The sequence below is a fragment of the Pseudorca crassidens genome, chromosome 6 (genome assembly GCF_039906515.1).
Source record: "Pseudorca crassidens isolate mPseCra1 chromosome 6, mPseCra1.hap1, whole genome shotgun sequence".
NCBI lineage: Eukaryota > Metazoa > Chordata > Mammalia > Artiodactyla > Delphinidae > Pseudorca > Pseudorca crassidens.
Genome location: NC_090301.1, coordinates 55,177,938 through 55,195,877, shown reverse-complemented (window position 1 = coordinate 55,195,877; position 17,940 = coordinate 55,177,938). Strand labels below are relative to the sequence as shown.

Sequence of the window (17,940 nt, the reverse complement as noted above, 5' to 3'; positions counted from 1 at the left end):
CTAAAATTAAAAACAATTATGGCACCAAACATTTGTGACATTGTGAAGCAACTAAAACTGTAATAGTTACTTCGTAGGAAACTAAAATGGTACAATCACACAGGAAAAGAAAATCTTATTTCTTGTAAAGCTAAATATACACTGACCTTTTAACCAGTAATTCTAATACTATTAGCTCAAGAGAAGTAAAAGTATATGTTCACAAAAATACTTAAACAAAAATGTTCATAGCATTAATTCATAAAGCCCCAAACTGGAAACACAAGCATGTTGATCAATAGGAGAACGGATAATCCTGTGGTATAATCCCACAATGGAATACTACTCATCAATTGAAAGGAAAAACTTATATACCCAACATGAATGAATCTCAAATGCATTATGCTGGTTGAAAGAAGCCTTACACAGAAGAGTATATATTGTATAATTTAATTTATATGAAATTCTAAACAGGTAAAACTAATTCCTGGTGGAAAAATTAGAACAGTAGTTGTCTCTAGGGTTGGTGGTAGGTGTCTCTGGGAAGAGGCATGGGGGAACTTTTTGGGGTGATGATATATTAAGATATACTTCCAATTGAGAAATAACCAAATTGTCATTTTAAGCTAGTAAGTTTTGGGGTGATTTGATAGGCAAGATTAGATTACCAAACAGAATCTATGTCCAAATAAGTATTAGAAATACAGTTATAGTAATATGGAAAAATGTAAGTAGTGCTGCTTGGAAAAGTAACTGCATTTTGTAAATGTAATAATTTATTACTTATAATGTAATTAAAACCCTTTAATACATGAACAAAAACAAGCAAACTGAGGTAAGCACATACTCAATTCATTTTCTTACATAGTGGAGAGTTAAAAGATACAGTTTCAATTTTGTCTTTATTAATTAGAGATATACTGATTAAAGAATGCTTTTGTAAAAGGAGCATGATAAATAACTTTCACTTCACTGAAGTAAAACAAATCAAGCAAAATATAGTACATATAGTAGAATTCAGAAAAAGCAAAACATAATAAAGTAAAAATTCAGAAAGAATAAGATAATAGACTTAAAACCAAACACCTTATTTTAAAAAAAAAAGATTCTCAGACTGGATTAAAAAATTAAATTCAGATGTATGGATTTATAGGAAATATGCCTAAAACAAAATTAACCAGAAATAATAAAAATAAAAGAATGAGTAAGGAATTATCAGTTTAAACGTATATCCTTTAGAAAAGACTTACCTAAACCCCAGTTTACATCCCCTGCTAGATGCTTTTATGACATCCTGTATTTTTTCTGCACAGAATTTATCACAACTGATTAGATTCTGATTTGTGAGACTTTTTTGTTTGTTTGTTTACTTCACATTCTAAGCTCTGTAAGGAAAGGCACCAGCTCTGTTTGGCTCACTGCTTTATCTCCAGTGCCCAGCACAGTGCTTAGAACATAAGAAATACTCATTGAATAGATGTATTCTTAAAATACAATAAATAAAAAAAATAGAAGCACAGATGACAACATTAAGTTCAAACTAAGTAGATTTCAAAGTAAAAAGCAATCAAGTAAAACAAAAGAGTAATTTTGAATCTGTCAAAGAAACAATTCTCAGTTGTGAATCTGTTTTTGCAAAAAATATGGAATCAAAAATATATAAAGCAAGAAATATTAGCAATTCAAAGAGAAGATTGATGATGACAGACTATAAAAATATTCAACTCCCTTCCTGACAAAATATGACATTACAAAGAAAAGTTAATATCTAATAGATCCATATCAGCAGTGGAAAGTAAAAGGAATTGGCCAGAGGTTTCCACTTCCTGATAGGATAAAGAAGATCTTAGAAGATTGCTACCCCCTTCAAAACAATAAGAAAAAAGACAAAATAAAGCTGTCATTTTAAAGCTGTCAAAGAGTGAGTGGTGGACAGAGAGAAACCCAAATGAACTACATTCCAGTCAAGAGACAGCCTTTATAGATGAATGGAAAGCAGGGGTTACTTTCATACCTGGGACCAGCTGCTTACAGTAGGACGATGAGCCTATCATCAGTAGAGTGACTGCTGAAAGGGGGAAAACGAGCCAAATTTTTAATAACAGGGTGGGCTGGCACAGCATATAGGTATCTGCAGCCACAGATGCAAAAGTAAATTTCTCAGCTTGAAATTACTCCTCCATGGGAAGTTTCCCATGAAAGTGGTGGTGCGTGCAGAGCTGGAAAATCGAAATCTTATATTCGTGTACATTAGTTAGGTTTTAGGCCCTGATGGAGTTGAATCTAGAAGTCAACTGAAATGAACTTTAAGCTACAACTCAAATGGCTTCAACTCAAATCCTGAACAGAGCCTGAGTATTTGGGGTTGGGTTGAAGGGCAAAAGGAGATCTCCATAATCTCTTCTGAGACCAGAAATAAAGGGAAACTAACAAAAGCTCTGCCTGTTTTCAGCTAAGCACCACAGATGGTTGAATTTGAATGATCAACCCTTCATGTTAGCAGCCTGACATAAAAAAAATCACATATCCTATCTGGAAAAATAGAACACAACAAAAAATATTATTTAGCTCAAACGGTACCCACTAAAACCTTTATCTACTCTTGTTTTTCTATACAAGATGTTTTACATGCAATAAATATTTATGAAGACAGGCAAAGAAACAGAAAAATGTGATCCCTCACCAAGAAAAGAAATACTCAATAGAGGCAGAGTCATCAATGCCCCTGATGTTAGAAATAAAGATGAGTGATATAAAATAACTTGTGAAGAATTGTACGTTAAAAATTTAGAGGAAAAGTTAGACATAATAACAGTTGGGACATTTCAGCAGAGAAACCAAAGCTTATAAAAGAACTAAGTCAAAATGTCTAGAACTGAAACATATAATATTAATACAACAGAGTACAATAAAATATCAGAAATGGATGGACTTTATAGAAGACTAGAAAAAAGAAAGAATCAGCAAACTCTAAGAAAGTTCAGTAGAAACCCCCCCCCAAACTGAAGCATAAAGGAAAAAAGAATGAAAACATTACAAGTGTCAGAGATCTGGGGGCCAATATCACACGATTCAACATACATGTAACTGGGCCCAGAAAGACAGAAATAAAGAAAGATAAATATTTGAAGAGATATTAGCCAACTATTTTCCAAAATTAATGAAAGCTATCAACCCTTGGATCCAAGAAAATCAGTGAAACCCAAGAAAAAGAAATACAAAGAAAAACACACCTAGACACATCATAGTCAAATGATTGTAAAACCAAGATTAAAAAGAAAATGTTAAAAGCAGTGAGAAATAAAGACACATTACATTTACAAGAATAATGGCAGATTTTTCATTAGTAACAGTGGAATCCAGAAGACAGCCTTTAAAAAGGCTGAAAGAAAAAAAGAAAGAAAAAATTGTCAACCCAAATGATAAGGTGGTAAGCTCTAAGCAGTAGGTTACCACTGATTTTGATTTCTGATTTTACATCTTCTATAACCATAATACATTGTTTAAACTTAAAAACACTTAAAAATATAAGAAAAAAATTATATCATATAGGGGTCATATTTAGTATAAAAGAATCATAAGAAAACAATCTGATTAATCTTTATCCTTATTACCAAAGACTTAAATGGTAAGCACTATGTTTTTACTAGTGTAAAATATTTGTAAAATATTTCTATCTGAAGATCAACCAACACAACAGAGATTTTATATGACAATAGCCCTTTTGTAAAGAGATTAAAGGAAAGGAACAATCACATCTCTTGGGGACACATCAGGAAACATTAAAGGAAGAGGTGAAATCTGAGGTTTGTTAAAAGGTTTTACAAGCAAATGGAGAAAAGACCCAGAGTGGGAATCTCTGGATATTTCTGAGAAACACATAATAATAGAGATTTTTTTCCTAGATGGAGGCAGTGAAAACTAAGGTAAAAAGAACATTGATGTCAATAGTGGAGGATCTTGAAAGGTCTAATTTGTAGGCAATGGGAAGGCACTGATTTTTTTTAGAGCACATTAGAGATACGGCCAATATTATACTTTAGGAAAACAAATCCGTACATTGTGAGTACCATGGGTGGGGAAAGAAGAAACTAGAGCCAGGATTATCAGCTTGAATAAGCAGCATTAATACAGGAAAGAGAAAATAAAGACCTGAACTACAGAGATGGCAGTGAAAAAGGAGATACTGCAGGAACCAGATTGACTGAACCTGGCAAATGGCTGGATGTGGAAAGCCAAGGAGAAGAGAAGTTAATGATAAACCACTGTGAATGAAAACATCATACCAATATTCTATTAATAACATATATACATATTTTTTAATGGGGATTGTAACTGTTACATATGTTAAGTCTGAACTTTTGGACGTACATAAAAGAACTAAGAGTTAGTTGGAAATGAAAGTCTGAAGCTTCAAAGAGAGAGAAAGAGTGAACTAGGAATACATATTGGAGGTCATCTCAGTTAAAGCCAAATGAGTAGCTGCAGTTGCTCAGGGAAAGTGTGTATAGAGAGAAAATAGGAGCAAATGGGTCAGATGATTCAACCTTGAAGAATATTCAGAAGAGGGCTGAAGAGAGGAGATTTAAGAATGAAAGACCAGAGAAGAACAACCTAGGTATAGGGTCATAGAAGCCAAGGGAGGATGTAGCAGAAAACATGGAAAACAGGAAAATCTCTAGAGTTATGACAGATCTGCCTGCAAACAAAAAGATTTTTAAAAATACTTTGTGACCCTAATTATCTACAGCAGATATTATTGAGACAAAAGAAACAAAAACATATCTACTGGGACTTCCCTGGCAGTCCAGTGATTAAGATTCTGCCCTCCCAATGCAAGAGGTGCATGTTCGATCCCTGGTAGGGGAACTAAGATCCCGCATGGCCAAAATAAAAAAAAAAAAACATATATACTTCCTTATTGCTACCTCAAGGAATGCCCCACAGAGCCAGTTTTGTAGAATTTGTGGAATTCATTTACAAAATTATAAACTGGAAATCACAGTTTTCATAGATATTTCAAGACTATGTCCTAAATTTGCAAAAACAGATGCTTACAGAAGCTGTTAGCAAGTCACAAAATGCTTCAGATACCATTAGGTATCAAGTTAGGTATGAAATTAGGTTCATTTATTCATAAATAAACTAATAAATTAAAAAATAATATAACTAAGCAAATATTTATTGAGTACCTACTATGTGTTGAGAACTATTCTAGGCACTGGAATAGAAACTGTTTCTCCTTTTACTAAAGAAAATGGAATATATTATAGATAGCTATAAAATTCTAGTAAATTACATGATGAGTCTTGTAATACTAAAATTGCTGCCCTGTTCCTTGCTTTTAAGGTTCATCTATCTTTGCTCTGGATCCTGGTCTCTCTTATGGCCATGAAATAAACCAGTCATTTACAGGTTAATTACCACGGTGGACTGGTTATTTTCTTTTCTGTGATCGGAGAAAATAGTCAACAGCATGAACAGATAAGAGAAGTTAAGAACTGAGAATGGGGACTGGGCATAGGTGTTCACTGATAACATTCCAGATGACTCCTCAAAGGAGAGGTGACAATGGAAGCCATCAGAAGGAGTCAAAGAGTAAACGGGTATTTAAAGCAAGGAGGAGATAGCACCCTTTAGCCTCACCTCATTTCATCTACTGTCTTCAACCTAATTCAACAAATATTTATAAAGAAAGTACTGATATCCAATACTGTGGTTGCTTTTTGTGAAAGAAAGACTTGGAGAAATTAACCCACAAATAGATCACTCTGTGCCAATGGTTCTCACCTTGCACTGTGCATCAGAATCACATGGACAACTTTTTGTAAATACATATGCTCAGTCTCTATTTCCAGAGATTTTGATTCAATCAGTTTAGAAAAGGGTGCAGGCATCAATATTTTTTAAAAGCACCCTGTTGATTCTAATGTGTGGGCTATGCTAGAATACCCCAAAAGCCCAATCAGCATGTCAACTGTGAGACTTTTCTTTGGGCAACAGAAAGCAGCAAGTGAAAAGTTGAAGCTCACACTATCGTTTAGTTGGTCTTTACTGGCTATTCAAAGAAGTTCAAGAAATTTGGCATGATTATTTTCTTAGTGCCTTTTTAAAAGCCATAATTTGATCATAAATTTATAAACCAGCTCAATAAGAGCCTGGAATTTGCACAGAGAACAGCTTCCAGAGTTTTCTTTCTTTCTTTCTTTCTTTCTTTTTTTAAGTAACTTACGATGTAGTAGTGGCTACAATGGGGAACTAATTACTACATAATCATTTCAAGACAGCAATTAATTTGTGTTTCCTTTTTTCCTTTTCTCCAAAAGAAGTGTTTACATAATCCAACATATTGTCAGTAAAGAAGAATTTACAAGTGGGAACAATTCCATTTCTGCTGATGTGTTACATTTGGCTTTGTAATTGAGAACCTGGATCCATTGTACCTGCAAATAAACATGGGTCTTCCCAGGCCTGACACTTACCATTCAGACAATCATTGGATCATGGTCTGACAGTAACTTGGTCTGAAAAAAATCATTTTGATAGACAAAATAGGATGTTTAAATGAGACTCTGTCTGAGTTTATAGTTGAGACCAACAGGTATCACATTCTAAAGGGAGTGCTAAGGCCATCTAGGCCTTCTATGTAGGACTTGGAAAGAAGATGCCCTTGCCTCCAAGTTAAGGTGCTGGTTTCCCAACTCTGCACTGTGTAAAAAGGGTAACAGTTCATGAGAGCCCCATATTGAGGATTTCCTAGGGTTTCTTGAGAGTTCCTTCCAGAGAACCACTTGTAGGACCTACAGTGTATTTCCCCAGAGTATAGTGTGGGAACAGAGACTGGTACCTGATTCATGCCTAAAAATTCCAAAAGTTAGTGGGCAGGAGAAGAGAGCTGCTTTGCAGAAGACTTGCATTTCAATCTAATGGTTGAAGACATGTGAGTTTTCCCATGGACCAAATGGACCTATGAAAGATACCCAGGCTTAAAAGGACTTTGGCATGGAAGCAACCCAAGTGTCTATCAGTAGATGAATGAATGAACACAAGGTGGTATATACTTACGATAGAATATTAACCAGACTTAAAAAGAAAATTCTGACACGTGCTACAACATGGATGAGTCTTAAAGACACTATGCTAAGTGAAATAAGCCAGTCACAAAAGGACAAGTACTGTTTGATTCTGCTCATATGACGTATCTTGAGTAGTGAAATTCATAGACATAAAGTAGAATGGTGGTTGCCATGGGCTGCATGGAAGGAAGAATGAGGAGTTGGGGGTCAATGGGCACAGAGTTTCAGTTTGGGAAGATGAAAAAGTTCCGGCGATGTATGGTGGTGATGGTTGCACAACAATGTGAATGTACTTAATGCCACTGAACTGTATGCTTAAAAATAGTAAATTTTATGTTGTGTCTGTTTTACCACAATTAAAAAAAGAAACAAAAACAGACCCTGACCAAGAGAATTTCCTGGAAGAGTGAGATGATCCCCACAGAGGAAGGGTCTGGATGGGCCCCTGGAAGCCAGGGGCTGAGAGGAGATTATAACCCGTCAGTCAGGAGAGGCAAACCCACATCAGGGATGGCTATCAGGAGATTGCTAGCCCCGAGAGTCCTCTAAGAATTTATAAAAGCAACTCATGATAAAAAGAGAATGCTGATGTCTGATATAGAGGGCCCTGAAACCAACTTAGGACAGCATCAGTCTTGTAAGGCTTTGCCCTCTCATCCAACCTCCTTGTACCTGTCTTAGGGGAGGAAGTGAAGTGAGGAAGAGTCACAAAGCCCACTATGACCCTCTCCTGACCATAGGCTTCTAATCCTGGGCAAGGGGAAAAGCTCAGAGACTATTTAACACCTGAGTATGTCAGAAGAGCTGTGGAATCTACCAGACTTCACTCGAGTAGAGAAGATTGATTCAACAGAGTAGGTTTAAAGGAAGAGGGGTGACAAAGAATCAAATGGCATTCTGCTGGCATCCTAGAAGTCTAACTTCTTTAATCACTTCTTTAATCAATCTAAGCTCCCACTCCTTGGAGCTTAGAGGATTGCTCACGGAGAATCATCCGTTTCACTTCTCTCCTTCTTCCCCACCTTCAGGAAGCCAGACTGGTCTCTTAATCATCATCTAAGAAATACCCCAGGGAACACAATATCTGGGAAGAGGTCCCACACCCAAATAAATAAATAAAAATTTTCTACTCATGGCTTATAAAGGGGGAAGGGGATACAGAGGTGCTGCTATGTGGCCAGCAAGACTGTCACTAAAATGACTGCCAGTTCCTCCATCACAGCCCTAGCTTTCCCCTTCTGCAATGTTGATGTGGCAGACCAAAATAATTATTTGTGGCTGCATGCATTCATTTATTCAATACACTTTTATTGAGTACCATTATATATAAAACACCAAAAGGAATAAAAGATAGCTAAGACATGAACATATGCTTTGATGGACATATGTTCTAGTGGAGGAAAACATACAGACTCACCATTAACTGTAATATAGGTCAAAGAGAGGAACAAATAACCATGAGATTAGAAGGTTTATAGAGAGAAGGTTACATTTAAATTAAGCTTTGAATGATGGGACAATTTTGAGGGAAGATGGCATAATTGGAACAGAATAACTAAAGTGGAGAGGATGTTAGAGCGAAGATCAGAGGGCAGAGAAGCAGGTGGCTGATTTGTAGACTATGAAGTAGTTGAGTTTGTAATTTGCATAGAATACTCTGAAAAGAGAAATGAGGGCCGGGGGCAGGAAGATAGTTTGGTATGAGATTTCCAAGGGCCTCAAAGGCCAGAAGTTTGTACTTTAATAGGTAATGGGGGAGTAATTTAAGGTCTATGAGTGGGTGAATGATGCAATCTAAAATGTGTTTAGAAAGAACAAATAGAAGGCTATTACGATTGCTCAGTCAAGAGGTAATGAAGCCCTTGAGTAGGATGGTTGCCGTGGCAACTGGAAAGGAGGAAAGGGGTGGGAGAGGTTTTGGGGAGGTAGAATAAATGGGGCTTGGCTCCTGATTGCATATGCCCTTTCCACACCCTCTGTTTGACCTTCATTCCTTCCCTCTTTTGATCATAAAGGTGTATAATGTGTCCCTTAATACCCTGACTTATATTTCCTGGAAAATTTCTCATCAGTGTTAGGTAAGGCTTCATTTGCAGTATCTATGAAAGACTCCCCAAAGGACAATTCTTGATGTTCAAAATGAAGAAGTAATATTCTACATCTACATTCCTGCTTTAATTTCTCTGTATTCTAGACTTACAGGTAAAGTTTTACCCCTTTTATCCTAGGATCCTTACTGTCAGGAAATGTAAGCACACATTAGTACATTTCTCATGAAGCTCCTGCTGCTCATGCAAAATGGAAATCAGGATCATAAAAGTAAAGTTATTAAAAATGATAGTAAATTCCTTTCTTTGTTCCGTTAGTCAGCTTTAGGAGCATCTCTGTTCTCTAAGAGCCTCAGAGTATTAATTTTATATATTTAGGAACAAAAGAACTTAACGATATTCGTATTCACGTACAATATTTATAAATACATAATTCTAACGTACAGATCTATTCAGAAGTTAATGTATACTATAGTATAGGTAGATCTCATTCCAGAGTTTGAATTCAGTAGCTCTCAACATATCGTTTTTTGTCTTCATAAAATTCTGAGATAAGAAATCCTTCCAGAGGAAATTCCCTGGTGGTCCAGTGTTTAGGACTCTGCGATTTCACTGCCGAGGGCCTGGGTTTGATCCTTGGCTGATCCCTGGTTGGGGAACTAGAATCCCACAAGCCGCGTGGTGTGGCCAAAAAAAGAAATCCTTCCAGATATTCTTGCATATGGATTCCTGGGCTAGGGACTGAGGTGATACCACCTGATTATTAGAGTCGAGAGTTTGGTATCTGGTGGGGCAGGGGTTGAGTGGAGGTGGGAGGGACAAAACCAAGATGGCAACACTTGAATTCTGACTGGGAACGCTACTTTTGACACTGGCACAAATAAAGCACACAGAACATACAAGGCCACACAAATAAGTCAGCTTCTGAAAAGTGAGATTGTCACAAGGCTCACAATTGGGCTGGAAATTTGGGAGTGTCAGTAATAATTTTTGTGTCTAAGGACAGAAGGTATCTGAGTTATACAAACAAGGGGGTGTACACTATGAACCCAAATGAACAATTCATGGGTGAGGAGACTGTGACTACATTAGCACAGGGAGGGGTGCATAATGACAGAATCAGTTTCCCCCATCTGAGTCACAGATCTTCATAGAGAGGTTTTTTTCTTATGGTAATAAAAGTTGTGAATTTCCAGAATATCTATACATATTCAAAATACATTCATAATACATTTTACATCCTGACAAATTCATTTTGGATCATCTCTTTTAATAATCCTAATATTTAAAATTTAACTGTACACCATACATGGCTGGGCTTCAAGGAATCTGTGAACTCCCTGAAATTATATGTAAAACTATGTGTGTATGTATATTTTTCTAGAGAGGGTCTCTAGCTTTCATCAAACTCAAACCTATAACTCTAAAATGATTAAGACCCAATGAATAGATAATTAAAAATTGAGGACCTTTTTCCCCTCATAAAATCAGGGCTTTTTAGCATAAATTCCGACATAAATATTGTACTTACATCAAGAGCCACAGATTGCTTGGCCCACGACTTCTTCACTTGATCATACATAATTGTATTGTTGATGCCAAGGCCACAAAAGATGACAAAAGCCTAGGAAAGAGAAAGCTCACTAACTGAAAATTGCAATAACTCATTGGCATAATCTAATATAAAAGCAGGCAGTCATCAGGAATGGGCCTTAAATATAATTTTATTGTATACAGAGGTAGGCCTTAGGGAAATATGTACATTAAAATTCTTAATTACTATTGTCATGTAACAACTTTATCGCTCACATTGCACATGAGAAAAATTATTAATTTAATGTCATTGTGAAGAAATGACTTTAAATACATTTAAAAACGTACAGTCCGTTTAAATGCATTCTTTATTTAGGTTGTGAACTGATTTTAGTAATTTCATCCCATTTAACCAACAGCCACCTCTTTCAGCAGCTAGGCTATAAAATATTTTGGTAAGGAAACCAAGTGAGTGTAAATGAGGTAAATGTTAAGGGGACAGAGGATTCAGATTTAGAACCAATTAGTAAAGAAGCCCTGATGTAGCCTCAACTCTAGAAAAAAAATCATGGGGTTTTCATGTTGGCTACTGGTACGAAGTCTACTAGGAAGCCTGTTCAAGGCTAACCTCTCTAGCTAGAGGGCAGACTGGAGTAAACGGAAGCTTGTAAACATAAGAAAGGTGATGGCAGTATGCCTGGCAGAGCTGGCTAGAAGTCTCATGACTGAACACACACAAACAAGACAAAGGTAAGACAACACTTTGGAGAGAAGAGCAAGGCAATTCAACTCTGTAAAAACAATCAATTAGGGTAAAAACATCTAATTCATGAAAAAAGAGAATCAAATCTTACCTAAACATTGATATATTCTTTAAATCTTCCTTTAAATTTCATCACACTGTCAAAGTATAATGATTAATAAATGTCAAATAATAATTATTTATCCTTCCTAATGGGGGCAAGCTGTAACCAGGAGACTACTGATGACTCAGCTGTAACCCCTGGTTCACAAATTTATTTTCTTACCTCAAAAAGTCGTTGATCTGCGTCATCAAAAGGTTTCCCATCAAGTCTATTTAACACTTGAGCCACTCCTGTGAGAAGAGGTTGGGATATGTGGTCATTTTCGGTGCTGGACACCGTGTTCCTACAATACAGTAAGATGACTCTATCCTCCTTTAAGTGCACACACTCAGCTTAATCCCTGGTTACTCTCACACCTGCTGCCTCCGTGAGAGCAGATCTGAGGTGTACAGGGATGCAGTCTATTTTCCAGCTGTGATATCCAGACCAGGTCTCAGGGAAGCCTGGAGTTCTACCAGGCATCAATCAGATTCCCTAAAAATGGTTTTCAAGATGACTGTGCACAATAATTGATGTATCTGGCATACACATATATACACAATTACATACTTATACACATATACATACTTGAATATCTATAACTGTATGTATATATAAACACATATATACATGCAATATATTAAAAAATTAATTATAAATTAAAAATATATAAAAATATAATGTACATAATTATATAAATATAAAAATTTTTAAATATACATAACTAAATTTTTTTTTCAATTCTCTGAAGCACAGCGCTTGAGTTCAGGCAGCACGGCATAGTGATTAAGAACATAGGCTCTGGAGTTAGACAGTCTTGGTTTGAATTTTCAACTCCACCATTAGTGGTGTTACCATGAGCATGTTACCTAACATTTTTAACACTGAATTTCCTCATCAGTAAAATGAGGATTAAAATGTTAACTGTCTCAGTGGGTTATGAAGATTAAATGAGATAACATTTGATTAATGTTTGGAAAGCATATTGTTCCACATGGAGAGAACATTCAAGAAATGTTAGGAATTATGATACAGTTAACTTTCAAAACAAGGTTAGTTTTGTTGCCTGCTCGCAATGGGGTTAAACTAGTTTTAACAAATTTAACTTGTGTGTGTCTTCTTTCCAAAGTTCATTTCCAGCATTATACCAGATGTTTGGGGCACGACTATCAAAGCACACAAGTCTAACTGGAAAAATTCAACAATCTTGAAAACCATTCCCTTGTATCCCTATTTAGTATAAACAAAAATGACTGTAATTCTAAAGCATGCTTGTTTTAAAACACCTAACTTCGCATCAGGGAGGTAAGTCGTCATATGCTAGAAGACATGTATAATAAAATACAAAGCTTTTAGTGTGTAACAGGCAAACTACAGTCTTAGTTTTGAAAGAATAACAGATGTTTACTGTTAGAAATGAAATGTAGGACTGCATGTGAGATTGCCATTGGACATCTACAGATAACGTATGGTGTTTTTTATGAAATTTCTCTTCTCTTTAAACTTAAATATTATATATTTTGGGAATTCCCTGGCGGTCCAGTAGTTAGGACTCCACGCTTCCAGTGCAGGGGGCAGGGGTTCTCTGGTCGGGGAACTAAGATCCCGCATGCTGCACAGCGTGGCCAAAAAAAAAAAAACCACCTTAAATATATTTAAAATTCTACCCATGATGTAATTCAATGCTTTATACTAGGGGCTCAAATTCTCAAATCTTAGAATATACTTTATGTTCAATAATGTACTAGTATTTTCTGCAAATTAAGCAAACTGATGAAAAAATTCTCTTAGAATTCAAGTCTTAACAATATTTACAGAATACTGAATCCTTTGGTAAGTCCAATATCTTAGAGTTTAAGAGTCAACCTTAGGGTGAAGCAAAGAGAGGCAAATAGTTACATTAGTTACCAAATGTATTAGTTACCTTATGTCTCTTAGAAAAATAACACATTTTCATTGTGTTTAAATAACTAATGTCTCCATCCTTCTTGACTTTAACAACTGGACCCTTCTCGCCTAGACTTCTTTCTTAGGTTTGAGATTTTCTAACTGAATTTTCAAGGAAAGGAAAGGAGCAGGGAGGGAGAGAAAAATTGGAAACTGCTTTGGTCCACAATTCCCTTATTCAGGAATTGGACCTATTTTGGAATCATCCAGGCAGAAAGACACATGTACAGTATATGCCTAACAATGCACGTCCTTTCTTCCTTTGCATTTACTCCACGTGTAAAAGCATAGATGTACTAGGAGTTAAGAAGCCCGAGTTTTACTTGGGACTCTGCTACTAACTCACTTTGTGACCTTATACAAGTCTTTTCTCTCTCTTTGGGCCTCAGTTTCCACAGAGTAAGATAAAAGAGTTCAGTTAGCTGCTTTCTGAAATCCCCTCCAACTTCAAAACGATTGGTTCTTATTTAAAGGAATAAATATTTGTTCATTGTCCTGATTAACACTGATTCATCAGGAGTCTTCACTTACGAGATTACACAGGAGTATGAGACATAAGTTGATGAGTCCTGGACATAAAAAGGGGAACATTTAAAAAAGAGATGGATGTATTTTAAAGTAAATTGTACTTCTTTATAAAAGAAGTTTGAACTATTTAGGTAATGTCTTACCAATTATTTGGTGGTTGCTATTCCAAATAGGTACACAGAGAACCGATCTTATGTGAAAACCAGATATCTGTTCAGCCTAGGATAAAAGAAATTAACTAAAATTAAATATTATCCACCCATTTCTGACATATAGCTTACCACTCTTCATAACAGATATTTAAAAATAACTTTTAAAAAGACATATTATAATCTAATTGTAATGCATATACTCACCTGTCTCTTTTCATTTAAAACATCACAATGCACATCCCAAGGAAATCATGCCCTAACCAAATATGAATCAACCAATGAACCCTACACCCACACTACCTCTCCCAATCCCTGCACCCACATAAAGCTGAATGTAAAACTATCTTGATCACGATCACACCACCAGACAAGAATTCTGGCAACTGTTTCTGCTCTGAGTATTTAAAGCATTTTAATTAAACCAGTGGTCAATATTTCTCTTTGAGCACATCTTTTAGTAAAAAAATTGAGTCTATAATGCTGTTATATGTGTATTTACTTTTTAAAAATTTATTGAAGTATAGTTGATTTACAATGTTGTGTTAATTTCTGCTGTACAGCAAAGTGATTCAGTTATACATATGTATACCTTCTTTTTTTTAAGATTCTTTTCCATTCTGGTTTATCACAGGATACTGAATATAGTTCCCTGTGCTATACAGTAGGACCTTGTTGTTTATCCATGTATTTACTTTTAATATTCTATATTTCTAACATTACTGATTTATTACATATGTTGCAAAATCATATAAAAATAAAAGTCACGAAAGATAAGATAAGATAAGGGTTCAGCAATCTTTCTGTACCCTAACAGATTGTCAGGAGATGATATATATGAAATACAAAAGTATAATTATCAGCATCAGACAAATGTCATTCAGTAACAAGCTCCACTTAATATTAAAACCAATGATCCATATTTGAATTGCTAGATAAGAGCTACTAAAGACTGAAAGGGTGTTAGTGAATTGATATGACCTTGGTTTCTAGTGAGAAAGGTCAACCTGTCATCCCAATCCAATCAGAGAAAAAATAAAACATTGAGATTCTAGATTATGGTTATTGGGATAAAAGATTTTTTTATTATTTTAAAACATTTACTGTAGGAGTTAAGAGCTACATATTTGTTGAAGTTGGAAGTTAATTTATACACCTAAATTTTATATTTGGATTTTTATATTTGGATTTTTTTTTTGGTTTTCCTCTGAGGAATTAATTTTTCAGATATCTTCTACTCTTGATACCAGTATATTAGTTTGTTTTTTAAAGTAATTTTTTGATCTTTTCCTTGAAATCTTTCCCTATTCCTAGCTCATGAAGATATTCTCCTATTATTTCCCTAGAATCTTTATTGTTTTAACTGTTACTTTTAGATTTACAATCCAACTGAAAATAATTTTTGAGTATAGTGTGAGCTGAAAGTCAGGATTCTTTTTTTTTTTTTTTTCTTGGTGGATATCCAACTGGACCAGAACTAATTCTGTGGGGCAGGGGAAATGCCTCTCCCCACCACTATCTGGTACCACTTTTTTCATTAATCATGTGTCCATATATGTAAGGATCTGTTTCTGGACTCTGTTCTACTTCATTGATTTATGTGTCTACCCTTATACCAATACCATACTGCCATGAATAATAAAGTCTTATAATACATCTTGGTATCTGGTGGTGTAATTTCTCCAACTTTTTCCTTCTTTAAGATTGTCTTGACCATTGTTGGCCCTTAGCATTTCCATATTAATTTTAGAATCAACTTGAAGTACACACACACACACACACACACACACACACACACACACACACTTACACTGCTGAGATTTTTATTAGGATTCTATTGAATTTATCAGTCAATTTGGGAGAAATTTGGCATATTTACATCATTGAGTCTCTCAATCTATAATATCCCTCTATTTAGAGTTCTTAAAAATTTCTCTAAGCCAACTTTTATAGTTTTCTATGCAGAAGTCTTACATATAATTTGTTATATTTGTACCTGGTGTTTTAAAAGTTCGTGTTATTATAAATGGTATTATTATTTTCTAATGCTTTTAATTGACATATAGAGACATAATTGATTTTTGTATATTGAACTTGGATCCATCAATCTTGCTAAATTCAATTATTAACTTTAATATCTGTAGTGCTTTAGATTTTCTAGGCATATTATCATGTCATCTTACTCTTCAATTCTATGCCTCTTAATATGTGATTTTAGATCATGTGATTTTTTTCTTTTTCCATTTGCTAAGAGCATAAATTACATCAATTGATTTTTGAGAATTCCAGAAAAAAAACAAAAAAAGCCAAAAGCCTGGGCATAAATCATTCATCAATGCCCTCTTTCATTATATATTTATTTACCACCTCCTATGCACCAGACACATTGCTGGGTATTAAGGATATAAAAATGAATTCAAACAGTTATTACCCTTGAGGAGCTCACAGTCTAGTCAAGACAGAAGTAGTTAAGATAAAATAAGTGTCCAAGTAAAGAACGTTCAGAATACCACAGAAAAGCCAGCAACTGACTGTGTTTAGAGAAATCTGTAGCAGTTTTAGCTCCTTAAAAAGTGGGTCTTCAAAGATGAGGGTGACAATGATGATGACAAGATAACATTTACTAGATGCTCACTTGATATCAGGCACCTTGTTCTGCACTTTCACATGCATTATTGCATATACTTACTCAAACAACCCTATGAAGTAGGTACTGTTAACATCTTCCCTTATCAGATAAGACCTAGAGAGACTGACTGCTTTGAAAGTGGAAAGACTGGTTCAAAGGAAGCCAATCACAAACACATCCATCAAAGTTATCTTCCAAAAGAACAAAGTGGTTTTCTTCCTCTCCCTAAGGAGAGAGTCTGAATAACAGCAATATCAGTGAGCACAAAGAGAAGGAAGTCAATATTAGAGAGGCCTGGGAGGTGTAATCTATAGACTTGGGCTGGCCTGAGTAGCACTAGGATGCTTGGGTGTGTTTTGTTTTGCTGAGGGTCATACACAATTGTCGGGCGGTCCCGCCCCAGCACTGAGCAGTAGGCACAATTGGCTCTGCCAGCTCTTGGGACAACTGTAGCCCCTGTCTAACCTCTCCTGGGAAATCTGAAGCAGCTGAGGGTAGAGGTCACAGTGCAAGAAGAAAGGGAACATGCACTGAGTGACAGAAACAAGGAGAGAGACAGCCTGAGAGGCTTAGTGGTGACAAAAATAAACCTCAGGCTCTTTGTCAGTGAAGTAAAAGATAATTTTGCTTACCAAAAAATTAGTGTAGTTTCCCAAAAGAATTTTTGTTGTAGGGAGGTAGGAGTATGTGTTCTCCCATCCCTACAAAAGATAATATTGAGGTTCCTGGTTTGAGGAAGGGCGGTGGAGCTCCTTGAGGTGGGAAACACAGGAAGTTTGAGGGAAATGATTCCAAATTCAAGCTGACACACATTACAATTGAGAGGGCAAGGGGAAGGGAGAGTGACGAAGGAGCCCCTCGTATTAACTGCGTGGGTAAAATCACCAAGAAAGAGCTCGTCCAATAAAAAGACAAAAAGGATGAAAAAATTGAATCTGAGGGGACACAATATTTAGGACTGGAAAAAGAAGGCAGGATGGAAAAGAACTCCAAAGCTCATATTCTTCAGCTCAGGCTTTATAGCATTCCTAATGTGTGAACACATTGCTAACAGCCTTTCTGGAAATAGATTTGTTGACGTGTATCCAGAGTCTAAGAAGTACAAACACCCTTTGCCTTATCAATTTTATGTCTAGGAATTTATCCTATGGTAATTATCATAGCTATGCACAAAAGTTTACGTATAAAGGTATGAATCATAGCATT

At 35.7% G+C, this 17,940-nt stretch overlaps 1 protein-coding gene across 1 annotated transcript in view; it reads right to left on the bottom strand.

Annotated features, from left to right (window-relative positions):
• The window catches only part of PDE11A (phosphodiesterase 11A), a 420,155-nt gene that overhangs the window by 172,172 nt on the left and 230,043 nt on the right, over positions 1-17,940 (bottom strand). Inside the window, exons 7-9 of the mRNA XM_067741438.1 lie at positions 14,100-14,175; positions 11,665-11,732; positions 10,635-10,727 (exon numbers count right to left, since the gene is read on the bottom strand). Coding sequence (XP_067597539.1) covers positions 10,635-10,727; positions 11,665-11,732; positions 14,100-14,175 — 237 coding nt within the window. The remainder of the gene's footprint in view (positions 1-10,634; positions 10,728-11,664; positions 11,733-14,099; positions 14,176-17,940) is intronic.